The sequence below is a fragment of the Oncorhynchus mykiss genome, chromosome 11 (assembly GCF_057628025.1).
Source record: "Oncorhynchus mykiss isolate SJ-2025 chromosome 11, ASM5762802v1, whole genome shotgun sequence".
NCBI lineage: Eukaryota > Metazoa > Chordata > Actinopteri > Salmoniformes > Salmonidae > Oncorhynchus > Oncorhynchus mykiss.
In genome coordinates this window covers 11,385,914-11,400,675 of record NC_143032.1, presented here as the reverse complement: position 1 = coordinate 11,400,675, position 14,762 = coordinate 11,385,914, and the positions used below count along the sequence as shown (strand labels likewise).

General features: G+C 45.5%; 1 protein-coding gene across 12 annotated transcripts in view; it reads right to left on the bottom strand.

Annotated features, from left to right (window-relative positions):
• The window catches only part of LOC110535264 (receptor-type tyrosine-protein phosphatase mu), a 304,962-nt gene extending 291,001 nt beyond the window's left edge, over positions 1 to 13,961 (bottom strand). For all 12 annotated transcript variants that reach the window (XM_036934853.2, XM_036934855.2, XM_036934858.2 and 9 more), the window contains exon 1: positions 13,411 to 13,961. In XM_036934853.2, the coding sequence (XP_036790748.2) occupies positions 13,411 to 13,483 (73 nt within the window). In that variant the 5' untranslated portion in view covers positions 13,484 to 13,961. The remainder of the gene's footprint in view (positions 1 to 13,410) is intronic.
• Between the last annotated feature and the right edge of the window lie 801 nt (positions 13,962 to 14,762).

Below are 14,762 nucleotides of genomic sequence, written 5' to 3'. Positions count from 1 at the left end.
AAAGATGTGAGCGTAACCTCCCCGACGACTCACACATCTGTTTTAAAGCTACAGTCAGTGAGGTATGTAATAGTACAGCTATCCGTGGCTGGGACAGCATGATCTAAATCACAGCAGAGGAGAGCGGAATGGGAGGACTGTTGAACTGCCTGCCTAGTACACTACATGGAGGAAACTATCCAAAGTGATTGCACTGAGAGTTATTTCAGGAGACCTATGCAGGGATAATGTGGCTTCTTATTACCAATTGTCTAACTATATACAAAACACGCTTCTAAAAAGCATATAGAATGTCTGTGTACCGCCATAAACATTGATTATATAACCATTCAAATGATCTAAGGTGGTTTTTCTAGGATTGCGTTGCTCCCTGCTCAACATTCTTCCACAAAGTGTCAGAACATAGGGAAGATATTTGTTTACACTGGAAAAGTGAGACATCAAGAAACATCCAGAGCTCTAAGTGGGCTCCTGAGTGGTGCAGCGGTCTAAGGCACTGCATCTCAGTGCTCGAGGCATCACTACAGACACCCTGGTTCGAATCCAGGCTGTATCACAACCGGGCGTGATTGGGAGTCCCATAGGGCAGTGCACAATTGCTCCAGCGTTGTCCAGGGTAGGACGTCATTGTAAATAAGAATTTGTTCTTAACTGACTTGCCTAGTTAAATAAAGGTTAAATCCCCAATATATATATATATAATGCCACTATGATGTCACACCAGGCCTGAAGTCTGTAGGAAAACAGCCCAGTCTCCCTGTAAGTAGGGAGGGGTGGGGGGAGCGATGTGTTCTATGGTCTTATGATGGTCAGGTGAAAAGGAGAGGGCTTTTCTCCACTACCCAGGAGCTTAAGAGCAGGATTAAGATGAGGGAAATTAATGTGAACAGGAGAAGAAAAAGGATTTTCACTTCTCCCCTCCTTTACTAGAGAACAGAGAAATAGCCAGGTGGGGAGGAGAGACACATGGCCTGGAAATCCAGGATAGAGAAGAGAGAGAACAAGAGCGACAGAGAGAAAGAGCCTGATGCCTGCGCCTATCAGTGTCTAGGCCTTTGCACCTCGCTAAGAGCTTTAACAGGAGCCGTGGTGGGGAGGGAGAGGGGAGGGAGAGACCTCCACACACACTGACAACTCCTCTGAAGGTAGAGGGCCTGGAGGAGGGAGGGAGGGAAGGAAGGCAGTAGAGGGCCTGGAGGAGGAAGGAAGGAAGGCAGTAGAGGGCCTGGAGGAGGGAGGAAGGAAAGGAAGGCAGTAGAGGGCCTGGAGGAGGGAGGAAGGAAAGGAAGGCAGTAGAGGGCCTGGAGGAGGGAGGAAGGAAAGGAAGGCAGTAGAGGGCCTGGAGGAGGGAGGAAGGGAAGGAAGGCAATAGAGGGCCTGGAGGAGGGAGGAAGGAAAGGAAGGCAGTAGAGGGCCTGGAGGAGGGAGGAAGGAAAGGAAGGAAGTAGAGGGCCTGGAGGAGGGAGGAAGGGAAGGAAGGCAATAGAGGGCCTGGAGGAGGGAGGAAGGCAGTAGAGGGCCTGGAGGAGGGAGGAAGGGAAGGAGGCAGTAGAGGGCCTGGAGGAAGGAAGGCAGTAGAGGGCCTGGAAGAGGGAGGAAGGAAGGAAGGCAGTAGAGGGCCTGGAGGAGGGAGGAAGGGAAGGAAGGCAATAGAGGGCCTGGAGGAGGGAGGAAGGGAAGGAAGGCAGTAGAGGGCCTGGAGGAAGGAAGGCAGTAGAGGGCCTGGAGGAAGGAAGGCAGTAGAGGGCCTGGAGGAGGGAGGAAGGGAAGGAAGGCAGTAGAGGGCCTGGAGGAAGGAAGGCAGTAGAGGGCCTGGAGGAAGGAAGGCAGTAGAGGGCCTGGAGGAAGGAAGGCAGTAGAGGGCCTGGAAGAGGGAGGAAGGAAGGAAGGCAGTAGAGGGCCTGGAGGAGGGAGGAAGGAAGGAAGGCAGGCAGTAGAGGGCCTGGAGGAGGGAGGAAGGGAAGGAAGGCAATAGAGGGCCTGGAGGAGGGAGGAAGGGAAGGCAATAGAGGGCCTGGAGGAGGGAGGAAGGGAAGGCAATAGAGGGCCTGGAGGAGGGAGGAAGGGAAGGCAATAGAGGGCCTGGAGGAGGGAGGAAGGGAAGGAAGGCAGTAGAGGGCCTGGAGGAGGGAGGAAGGCAGTAGAGGGCCTGGAGGAGGAAGGAAGGCAGTAGAGGGCCTGGAGGAGGGAGGAAGGAAGGAAGGCAGTAGAGGGCCTGGAGGAGGAAGGAAGGAAGGAAGGAAGGCAGTAGAGGGCCTGGAGGAGGAAGGAAGGAAGGCAGTAGAGGGCCTGGAGGAGGGAGGAAGGAAGGCAGTAGAGGGCCTGGAGGAGGGAGGAAGGAAGGAAGGCAGTAGAGGGCCTGGAGGAGGGAGGAAGGGAAGGAAGGCAGTAGAGGGCCTGGAGGAGAGAGGGGGGAATGAAGGAAGGCAGTAGAGGGCCTGGAGGAGGGAGGAAGGGAAGGAAGGCAGTAGAGGGCCTGGAAGAGAGAGGGGGGAAGGAGGGGTGCACAGAGTTATGAGGGAGTAAATGGCCCCAGGGGGAAGAGAAGACCGGGCTGGAATGTTCTCCTGCTGATGAAAGGGGGTGGTGGATTAGAACAGAGGGTGCTTGAAATGGTTTGTCACATTCCGTCAGCCAGGTCTTTAGAGGTCCCTGAATAATGTATTGAACAGAGCAGACCATGTCGCAGCGTAAGTGTGTGGTTGGACATACATGTTCAGGCGTGTGCACGTTGAGGTATGTGTGCAGTGCATCTATATTTGTCTGCGTGTCTGTTAATTCATTGACTCCCGTGTCTCCGTCTCTGCCCTATTAGGCGTGAAAGGCCGTTCTTGCTTTCATCCATTCATGCTTGAAAGCAACTTAAGAAATCTGACAACAAAACGCTCTGGTTGCACTAATCCATCTCCCTGGGTGAGGGGAATTATAGCTAAATACATATCTTCATTATCTTCCTGGGTGAGGGGAGGTAAACACATGCCTTCATTATCTCCCTGGGTGATGGGGAATTATAGCTAAACACATGTCTTCATTATCTCCCTGGGTGAGGGGAATTATAGCTAAACACATGCCTTCATTATCCCCCCAGGTGAGGGGAATTATAGCTAAACACATGCCTTCATTATCTCCCTGGGTGAGGGGAATTATAGCTAAACACATGCTTCATTATCCCCCCCGGTGAGGTAAACAGATGCCTTCATTATCCCCCCCGGTGAGGTAAACAGATGCCTTCATTATCCCCCCCGGTGAGGTAAACAGATGCCTTCATTATCCCCCCCGGTGAGGTAAACAGATGCCTTCATTATCCCCCCCGGTGAGGGGAGGTAAACAGATGCCTTCATTATCCCCCCCGGTGAGGGGAGGTAAACAGATGCCTTCATTATCCCCCCGGTGAGGTAAACAGATGCCTTCATTATCCCCCCGGTGAGGGGAGGTAAACAGATGCCTCCATTATCCCCCCCAGGTGAGGGGAGGTAAACACATGCCATCATTATCCCCCCCCAGGTGAGGAGAGGAAAACACATGACTTCATTATCCCCCCCAGGTGAAGGGAGGTAAACACATGCCATCATTATCCCCCGGGTGAGGGAGATTATAGGTAAACACATGCCTTCATTATCCCCACAGGTAAGGGGAGGTAAACACATGCCTTCATTATCCCCCCCAGGTGAGGGGAGGTAAACACATGCCTTCATTATCCCCCCCAGGTGAGGGGAGGTAAACACATGCCTTCATTATCCCCACAGGTGAGGGGAGGTAAACACATGCCTTCATTATCCCCCCCAGGTGAGGGGAGGTAAACACATGCCTTCATTATCCCCACAGGTGAGGGGAGGTAAACACATGCCTTCATTATCCCCCCCAGGTGAGGGGAGGTAAACACATGCCTTCATTATCCCCCCCAGGTGAGGGGAGGTAAACACATGCCTTCATTATCCCCCCCAGGTGAGGGGAGGTAAACACATGCCTTCATTATCCCCACAGGTGAGGGGAGGTAAACACATGCCTTCATTATCCCCCCCCAGGTGAAGGGAGGTAAACACATGCCCATCATTATCCCCCGGGTGAGGGAGATTATAGGTAAACACATGCCTTCATTATCCCCACAGGTGAGGGGAGGTAAACACATGCCTTCATTATCCCCCCCAGGTGAGGGGAGGTAAACACATGCCTTCATTATTTGCCTTGCTCCATCTCAACACAATATTCTCCTATGCTAAAGGATTATGCCCAATCTCCTCTGGATTGCTGCACACCTAACTCTGTAAAATGGTTATAGAGGGGTGGTGGGGGAAAGAGGAGAGGGCTTATTAGTTTTCAGTGGTTTTAGTTAAAGTCGAGATAGCGGAAGCTAGCAACAACAAATCCTCAGTCTACCCCAGTGATGCCCCGTCTTGAAAGGTTGGGTTGGGAGCTGTCTGGGTTTAGATGTGCATCAGGTGAGGAGGAGAGAGTTTACTGCCTGCTGGGTTCTCTTTGGAGGCTGTGGTGTCAACACTTCACGGAGGGGGGGGGTACCACAGTGTAGAAAACAAGAGGGGGGTGGGGGGTTTCTACACTGTCTCTGCACTATATCACCAAGTCAGTGAAACACTCCCTGGAATGGAGACTGAACTTGATTGCCTCTGATACAGAATGCTGTTAATGCAGCACTCGGTGCTGGATGGCACTGAACAGCTTTAACTGTTGATGTGCCAGGTGGGATTCAACAGACTACTAGGCCAACAACCCCCCCCCCCCCCCATGAGAAATACACTGAACGGTGACACGACACTGAAAGCATAGTGCCATATCTCTTCCAAGACATCCATGAAAGGGGCTCCTGGCAGTAGAGCTCACCCCAGATGAGGTGATGTGTAGCAGGCTTGACAGGGCTGGGTGTGAGGGGGTTAGTCCTGAAGGAGCAGTGAGGGATGCACTGATGTGATGACTGTAGTAGCAGGTCTGGCAGTGCTGAGCTGGAGGCGCCCTCGTTACTGTAGTACACCTGGACAGGCCTGTTAATGCAGTGCCCCTGGACAGGCCTGGGGCTCAGTGGCTCCGCTTCCTGCCACCAGCCCTGCCTGCCTGAGTGATCGTCTCTCTGCTTCCCTGCCTCCTACCCTATTCCCCTCGCTGACTGTATGAGCCCTGCCTGCCTTCCCATCTGCCAATCTTCCAGCCCACTGTAATGCAAAGCTCTTTCTCTGCCTGGCTTGAAGCAGTTTCTTTAGGACCCAGCCGCCCCCCTGTATGTCTATAAGACTGTGCTACCGTGCCAGCAAGCCAGCTCCAATATCCCAGCTTGGCAGCAAGAAGGGTCAACCTACCATATGAACAGTCATCCATCTTAGTGAATCACCAGAGAGCATCAATCCGTTCTGATAGACCTTTTGTGCAATACTGAGAAACTCACACACAAAAACAATTTGGACGGCAATAGTCGCTTTCTTTTGCTGTTTAGTAGGAGAAGTAGGGCATTCGAAAAGCAAAACTTGAGGATGAAGAAAACAAGTTGTTTGCCACACAGTGTGTTTTTAGACTGATCTGAAAACCAGGCAGTAACTATTAACAATTTGGATTCAATTAGATTTTGGCCATTTGAGATTTGCCTTGTTTGTCCTTTTTCGGGGGGCTAATTTCATGCTCTCTCAGTGAACCTCATGGAGCCACCAGCGAGGTAATAAACTGGTGACGGAGCTGGGTTGGTGATCATGGACTTCTACTGTGGGAAATCAGATGGAACACTTCTCCTCCATTACGACTAGTTTGTCATGAATTTGTTGGGTATGAGGAGGGAAAATCCAGAAAGTTACAGTAGACAAACAAAACCCTTCCACTTCACCACAGGAGCCAAGCTGTCCAGAATCTAGCAGTGCTGCCACTACAGTACTGTATGTATCCCCTCTCTAAGTTCCCCTATTCATCATGATATGGTTTCCTCTAGGGTGTACGTCTGGAATCCATATGGAGATTAAGTTGATGAATGGTTTGCTGGAGATTTGGAAAAGCATTTCCGTGCTGAAGTCTGTTCTAAACAAACTATGAAGCTGCAGAGTCGATATCATTGCTACGATCTTGATTTAGTAAGATAAGTCTAAAAAACACTGGGAGAAGACTTTTCAGGCAGATTAAGTATCCATAGAGTATCCATCAACATGAGGTTATAGTCTACATGTATTTTGTGTTGCAAATGGAAAAGTAAGATCTTTAAAAAGAAAGGCCTGGACAGCTTAGGTTTTGCCCAACTTCATAACTAGTCTAGCCCTTATAAGGGTCACACTGCTCTAACTTTAAGCGTTCTGTTAACCCCACTTAACATTGCACAACCCACTTGGGGCTCGTCAAACTCTGAAGTTTCTTGAATCCCCCCCCCCAGACATTGACCCAAATATTTGCCACGCTCATAAACACACCCTGAAATGACAACACCGAAGCCAACACCAAGTCTCGACCACACACTCACACGTAAATACATGCAGGGAGATGGGCCTAAATCCGCAGTCACAAGATCAATGTCACTTTACAGCCACTTCATTTAATACTCCATTTCATTAGAGTTGGCATTAGGTATGTATTGAGTCTAACTCCACATTTAACATATTACCCACTTATGAATATTTACAGTTGCAATATAGGTTAAGTACCTTTCCCCGGGGGTAAAGAGAGTGTCTGTCCCCGTCGGGCAGCATATGCTGTTCACATATCCAAATCCCTCAGCACTTCTCCCCATTAATGCCTGTGATGTTTTAATGGCTTTCTGTTTCATCTCCCAGTTAAACTCACACAGACATTATAGTAAAGCAAGGCAGCACTTGTGAACAACCTCAGAGGACAGCTATTAAAAGATCATTTTGATAAAGATGGAATTATAATACATCAAAATATTTACACGCCTCCCCTTTGGACACATATGAGAAGTTTCTGAGAATTTCCAGAAGCATTCCTACTGCTTCCTGCACTGTGTGGAATCCACTCAACTAGGAGTCAGGAGAGTATGCATTGTGCATATTTCAGTGTATTCCAGTAAAATGTTAAATATGCATCTTAAAACACAATGTTAATTCATTAGAATCCTTCGGTGAGGAGGCTACGACTGAGGAGAGGTTTTTTTTGGTGCCCACCACTGAGATTATAATTTAGGAGACACATTAATTCCTCTGACCTGTGGAGAGATGTCTGGTTGCCGGGTGTATTCTTAAACAGTATCCAGTGGCTTATTGTATTGTGCTGGCCTGGATTTAATATGGGCCTCTTAATATCAGTCCATCATGTGTTGAGACAGGCCCGGCTGGCCATGGGATTAGGACGGTTTGTGTGCGACAACATTATTTAGTACAGTGGGCCGATGACCCTCATTATCAATGAATCCCTCTAAGATCTTGCTGAATGTACTTGCACACTCTTACCTCAATGTTTCGCTTGTGGCGTTTGTCAAAACGCCTCTTCCCTATCGTGCTACAGTTTTTAAACTCCTGCTAAATCTTATTTGTAGAAGTTCTCTGACCACTTGAAGACATGCAGGCCCCGACAGTGGTTTAGCGTGTCTTTAAGATCAGCCTTAAAACAAGTCGTAAGTAGTAGCAGAGCTTTGCTTCTCATAGGAGCGGTTTCTTCTTTATGACACAGTCAAACGTTTGGACACACCTACTCATTCAAGGGTTTTTCTTTCAAATGTTACTATTTTCAACATCGTAGAATAATAGTGAAGATATCAAAACTAGGAAATAACACATGGAATCATCTAGAAACTAAAAAAAAAGTGTTAAACAAATCAAAATATATTTAATATTTAAGATTCTTTAAAGAAGCCACCCTTTGCCTTGACAGTTTTTCACACTAAGCCCTAAAAGCTCATGTAAAGATCCAACAGATTTTAACAACACGTGAACAGAGCTTCAACAAGAGCTGTTGCTGCTTCGCCTGTCTGTGTTTCCAGTGGGTCCCAGAGAGATGACAGTTTCAATGAGACCACACACTGACGGGACAATTAATACCATTAAAATGTTCCTCCTTGAGCCAGTCTTGCCCTGGTCAGGGTCATGGCACTCATCTGAAAACTGGGTAAACCTAAATTGGCTTAAGAAGGTCGAGAGACCAGTCTGTGAAATATTAAAGTCATATGATTTATGTTTGACACCAGGACAAAGAGGTGGAACACTTCGAGGAGGCTGCGCTGTGGCAGAAGGCACTAAGATTCTCAAATAAAGGCAACATGGAGCAGAATTGTGATATTTTCAGAAAAATGTTCAGAAAAAAATACTGCATGATGAATATCTAGGGTAAACCATGAAGGCCACACACAAAGCTTGGCTATTTTGTACCATTTTGTAATTTTCCATCAGTCTCACTAAATCGCTGACTCTTTACTGTTAAGATGCCTCATTAAGCCTTTCTGACATGGACAGAACCCTGGACAAAGGGGATGATGAATGTAACAAACTATCACTAATAGGGCGGACTTCAGAAAGCCGCAAATTTAAAATCAACAGCCAAACAGTTAATCATGCCGCAGAGCTAAAGACCAGCGCAGGCTGTCTTCAAGTGGTCAGAGATGTTGCCCCTTTCAACATCCCCAATTAAAGTGACTAATAAAGATACATTCAAAAACGGCCCTTCTGCTTGCTTCACAATAAATAACAGCGGCGTGAGCGAGAAGTGAGGGAAATAATTATAAAGTCATAAAAATATATATATATTTGGCACTACATGGTCCATGCAAATATATACACACCTTCCACATTGGGCAGAGACAGAAATAAGTGACAGGGATTAGCACTGGGCATCATGGTTTGGAAACAAACACACCTGAGAAATAAAATGGCTTCATGGGAGGGTTCAGGGGGATCCAAGGATTTCGCAGCAGTAGACAAACTATGCCGATACCCTATACTGAATCATTACCTGATGTTTAGGCCATGCTAAAGCAGAGGTGGGCCCCATTTCCTTTAGAAAACCTCTGGGCGGGTAGGGGGGTGCATTTCACAAACTTCCTTGTGACTAAAAGTCATTGTCGTTCCTATTAGATCAGAGGAAAATGAACTCCTCTCATGCCTGAGAAGAACACCGGGGCCCCATACTGTTAATGACCCGTAATGACGACTCCACAGTGCCACAGATGCAGGATGACAGTAATGGAGAGATTTGCCTGCGGTCATACTCATATATCCAAGGCAGAGAGACTGGGAGAGGAGGAGGGAGGAGCTGCAGCAGTGTGGGCTACTCACCTGCCCCCCTTCCTGTAACCTGGTTCCTCTTCCAGAAAAACAACATGCAAGAAAGCAGGAACAAAAAAACAGCCTATCCCCCAAGTAACAACATCCTAGTAAAAGTAGCGGCCCTGTGCTGATGGCTTGGAAGTGGGGCAGGGTTGGTCCTTGGTGAATTAATTAGCCGTTTTCCTGAGCGCCTAGACTGACTCAGTCACCTACAAAGGCCTCTAGCGAAATTCAGTAAACCCCATTATCCATCAGGAATTATGAATACGTAAATCATGCGAGAGCTTCTTTTAATCTCAGCAGTTCATTAAACCTGACGGGTATGCAGTGCAAATCGCTGACTGGACCACCTGGCCTCTATTGCCCTCACTGTATAGGCATGCTGGCTGATTCATGGGTTTTCCTGCCCATTTCCCTGTGTGTCCGGCTGTACCCCCCCCCCCCTCCAGAAGGGCCGAGTTTAATTAAAGAGGGTCCTGTTTGCTCAGCATCTCTTTCAGAGTCACATCTAATGGGTAATTATACTGTCTGTACACAATTACTTTAAACCAAAACACTGGCCGGCCCCTTGCCCTCCCTGGCCTGAGCATAAAGACACCTTACTTCTACTAGGGTAGTGTTCATTAGGCACAAAACAGAAGAACCGAGTTAAACGAGAAAGCACTGCCTGAACTTGTTCGGTTTTCTGCAGTGAGTAGGGGGGGGGGGGGGGGGCAAGGGGCCGGCCAGTGAAATTGCAAGGTACCACCTTGCAATTTCATGGAAGACTTTCTTTGTGTGTCAAAAGAGCTGGGTATGTATGACAGAAACACAAGAGTGGACATTAATAATACCAGTTAATTACTTACGGTGTGTTATTATCATTATGAGGGCAACTATTCCATCTTGGGATGGCGGTGGAGATTTTAATTTCATTCTCCACTGGTGCAGATAGCTCAGCAGAGCTCCATCTGTCTGGGCTGTATGTGAACAACCACTAACTCTACTACAGTTTCTATAGAGAGCTATTTGACTGGTTATACTTCGTGTGCTGGGAGTCTGTCTTAAAGACAAATCATTTTAAAGTGGATAGTTGAAAAGAGGCGAGAGACAGCAACGGTCCACAGAAAAGGCTGTGTGGCCAGGTCCAAGGAAGAAGAACTATGAGCATTATGCAGCGTATACTAAAGGTCTGCAGCTCGGCACATTAAAATTATAGATATTTATAGCAGTGAATGGACGGAAGAAACAGTGCAGGGAGATCATCAGACCATCTGGGACAGCCAGAGGATATCCTGGGTTTCATGGTCACACAAGACACAATAACGCAATCCAGAATGCATTAGGGTCACTCCAGCCAGGCCCTGTGCGGTGTCCAAACACAAGGCTCAGCTGAGCAAAGGCGACAAACGATCATGTTCATCTCTTAACAATTTAGCCCTACTTACAGCAAAGCAAGAGAATAACCATTCAACTTCACTTCTTCGAGATTCTCATCTTGATGACATGTTTGCCATGTACTGTAGCCTGATCTACCATACCTACCGTGTATCATTCAGCACATGTCTATGGGCTTCTACAAAAGTGGGCTTCTACAGAAGTGTGGTAGCCTATGTCTAACTTCCCATAGACAACTAACTTGAGTGATGCAAGCAGGGAATTGCAATGAAACAGCCTTAAATTAATCTCTCCTTGCATGGTTGCCACCAAGGATCAGGAATGCATGCAGGCAATGTGATTGTAACTACTGAACATTTTGGGAGAACAACAACTGCAGCCACTTTTTAATTAGTTTGTTAGCAATCATTTTTACATTAAATAAAAAGGCTCTTAATTTGCATGTGTAATTCCATCACTGCTTTGTTACTCCCTGATTGGCAAGTAAACAAAATAGTTATTTACATTCCATTAGAAATAATTTGTTTAGCAAATATTTGCCTGTTTGTGTTTTTTAATATTGGTGGCGGAGGAAAAAGTTATTGGATGAGGTTGTGGACCAAATCCTGAGCCTCAAGAGATCCCTTGTGTGGAGGGTTCTGTATGTACAATGCTGCCACCATCAGGCATTACACATAAAGGCATCGAGAGGCAGAGAGAGGGACAGTTTCGCAGTCCCACATCTATTCAAGAATCTAGTAGGAAGGCTACTTACATGCAGAACAACTGGGAAAAAAAACACATTGGTTACTGATGTAGATAAATAGCATACTGTCTAAAAGTACATTTTTATTACATGAAATTGTCATTTTTGCATGGAAACAATTACGAGTATATGGAAACAATTACAATAATAGATGAGTCTGGCTCATTCAATTAGAATACAAATGTGAGTGAGAACTTACTTCAATTGCTCCTATTCAAGATTTTATTTAGTCTACTTTAAAATGTTCAACAACTTTGTATAGCCCCATATAAAGTTGTTTAAATTAAACTTCATAAAGACTTGAGTAAATAGGCCAGTTAGTTTGCATAATACATTAGGGGAAAATAAGCTAAACACATTCAGAGATGTTTGACTAAGAAAGCAAAATATACCAACCAAAGCATTTGCTAAAATGTCATTCTTCAGACAAATACTGAAAACACTTTTCATTACATTGAACTAAACCACCATCATCATTCTCCCATGTAAAACTAAAGACAATACACCAATGCTTAACATGTGGGATCAGGGCCGGATTACCTAACAGGCATGCAGGGCACATGCCCCAGAGCCCACAACCTCCAGGGGGCTTCTAACCAAATAATTGTGTTTGTTTTATGGGGAGGCGTGGGGAGCATATAGCATATGATAAACTATCTAGAATTGTAGGAAAATAGCTATAAAAACACCACATTTTTCTCTCACCCATGGTAAAAAGTGTAGAATGGCAAGAAATGTACTTTAAAAGCACAACATTATCACAAAATATGTTTTAATGCTGTTGTCCTAAAAAAATAATATATGTGTTTTCTGGGTCAGTAACCCAAGGGCCCCAAAGCAGTAGTCCGGCCCTGTGTGCCATTGAGTATCATTATTCCATCTACTGTGGCATGACTGAAGAAAAACAGATGTATTTGTTGGCCTAATATATAATTTATGATCCCGAGTGGCGCAGTGGTCGAAAGCATTTTATGTAGATGTCACTCCACTCCCTGGTTCAAATCCAGGCTGTATCACATCTGGCCACGATTTGGAGTCCCATCGGGCAGTGCACAATTGTCCCAGCATCGCCCGAGTTTGGCCGGGGTAGGCCGTCATTGTAAATAACAATTTGTTCTTAACTGACTTGTCTAGTTTAATAAACAAATGTAAAATATATATAATAAAATACATAGTTACATGCTTCCAATGAAGTTCAGATGAGCCACAGTTGAGATGTGAAATGCAGCTCTCATCCAGCCAAACACAATCAATCTAGATCATACCAAAGCATATGTATAACAATCCATAAGATATAGCTCTCCACAACTGCCAAGCCCTTCACTGTGGCATTTTGCCAATATGCAGTGACACTACAATAATATAGGTATTCTACGCTAAATGACAGTCTATAACAAGAAGCAGAAATAGGAAGTTAGGTTATTAGACTTCGATTGCTTAAAATAGATTAGCATATATAAAAAGTAACGGTTTGCTTTGATAAGGTCTTCAAAGATGTCCTAACTTTTCAGACCAGTCGGTGTCAGTCTGACAGTCACCCAACTTGAAACCGACGTGAAATTGACCGCATCAGAAAAATATATATACAAGGTAGCGCATTAAACTCTTCAACAACTATAGTGGTTATGGATGATAGAATACTTTGGAAATTGTTTCTACAGCCACAATCCAAAATGGAAGAGAATCTCGACATTCTGCTACACTGTATTTGGTCAAAGAGCGTACCACAGTGCTGACTACATTATAAAAGTTTCAAATGAGCTGGGGCACATCGGTCTGTTTGAACTACCTGAACAGATCTATTTACTGATGGACAAGGGGACATTAAAACAACCGTATACAAACTCGCCATAAGCTAATTTCCCTGGCAAACAATGAAATTGTAGCCCAAGTAACATACACAGGCTCTTCGGCAGAAAACTTGTAGTAGTAGGTTGATACAGACACTGGACTGCCCTCCAGACAACTTCGGAATGCGTTCTTCTAGAGAGCGCGACGCACCCGTTATAGCCTACTAGATCAGGCTACTTCAAATGAATAGGTCTTTGCACAACAAACAAAATACACTACACAATAAATGACGAGCCTTACCTTTGAATACTTCTCCTCGAACTGCAAGGAATAAGCTTCCCGCAGCAATGAGACAAGTTAAAAGTCTTTCCATTACGGGAGAGTATCGCGAACGTAACCCCCAGCTCCGGGGTAAGAATCTATTCTACTCTTCCGCTCTGACAGAGGAAAATATTCAGTTTTTACAGCTAACGTGCCCGGTAATGGGAGTGTTCCCCTGTCTGTCTGTCTTCCCCTACTTGGTTACTTGTGCATCTTTCAAGCGGCTCCGCTCCGGTAGTGACTTGCTGGCTGCCAGGAGGTAACTAACGTCACAGCGAACACAGAAAAGCTCAAGACACTGCGCGCTCCAATAGAGGTGTCGGTATTCAGATGGAGTGACTTTGGTTTTCTTTCATACTTTCATCCAAAATTTGCTAGAATTCTTGCTGGAAATACGGAACGATAGACACTTCACATGCAAATGCGTTTGTTTATTCTATTCTAGCCTATATCTACATTTTAAACTGTGGAGTCAAAGTTTCAGATTGTTGTTTCAGACCCGGTTTGATACAGCTGTAGATGATAAAGACGGGGAGGGGCATCATTTAAAATCAACTGTGAAGATTCCCAACTAGGGTCCGAATTTGAGCCTCCTTGCATCATCATATTGCTTAACAGTTAATTGAGTTTCTTATGTCATTAACAGCATTGCTATTAATGGGGGGCGATTTATACATAGCATAACATAACTGCAATTTGAGCTTTTTGTCCCAATGCAAATAAATATACTACGGTAAAATATCTCTGACCACCTTGTTATGGTGTTGTGATTACAGGTAGGGTTGAATATTTTCCAGGTATTTTACAAATGTTCCTGTCTGAGAATAAGTCAATTCTCCCAGGTAAACCGGTATTTCCCGCCATGACCGGAAGTGTCATTCAGAAGCATTATATTTTTGTTTTGTTTAACTAGGCAAGTCTGTTAAGAACAAATTCTTATTTACAATTACGGCCTATAGAAAGCCAAAAGGCTCCTGTCGGGACCAGGGTTGGGATTGAAAATACAAATATAAAATAAAAATATAGGACAAAACACACATCAAACAAGAAAGACAAAAAAGAGAGACATAAAGAGAGACCTAAGACAACAACATAGCAAGGCAGCAACACATGACAACACAGCATGGTAGCAACACAACATGACAACAACATGTCAGCAGCACAACATGGTTGAAGCACAAAACAGGATACAAACATTATTGGGCACAGACAACAGCACAAATGGCAAGAAGGTAGAGACAACAATACATCACGCAAAGCAGCCACAACTGTCAATAAGAGTGTCCATGATTGAGTCTTTGAATGAAGAGATGGAGATAAAACTGTCCAGT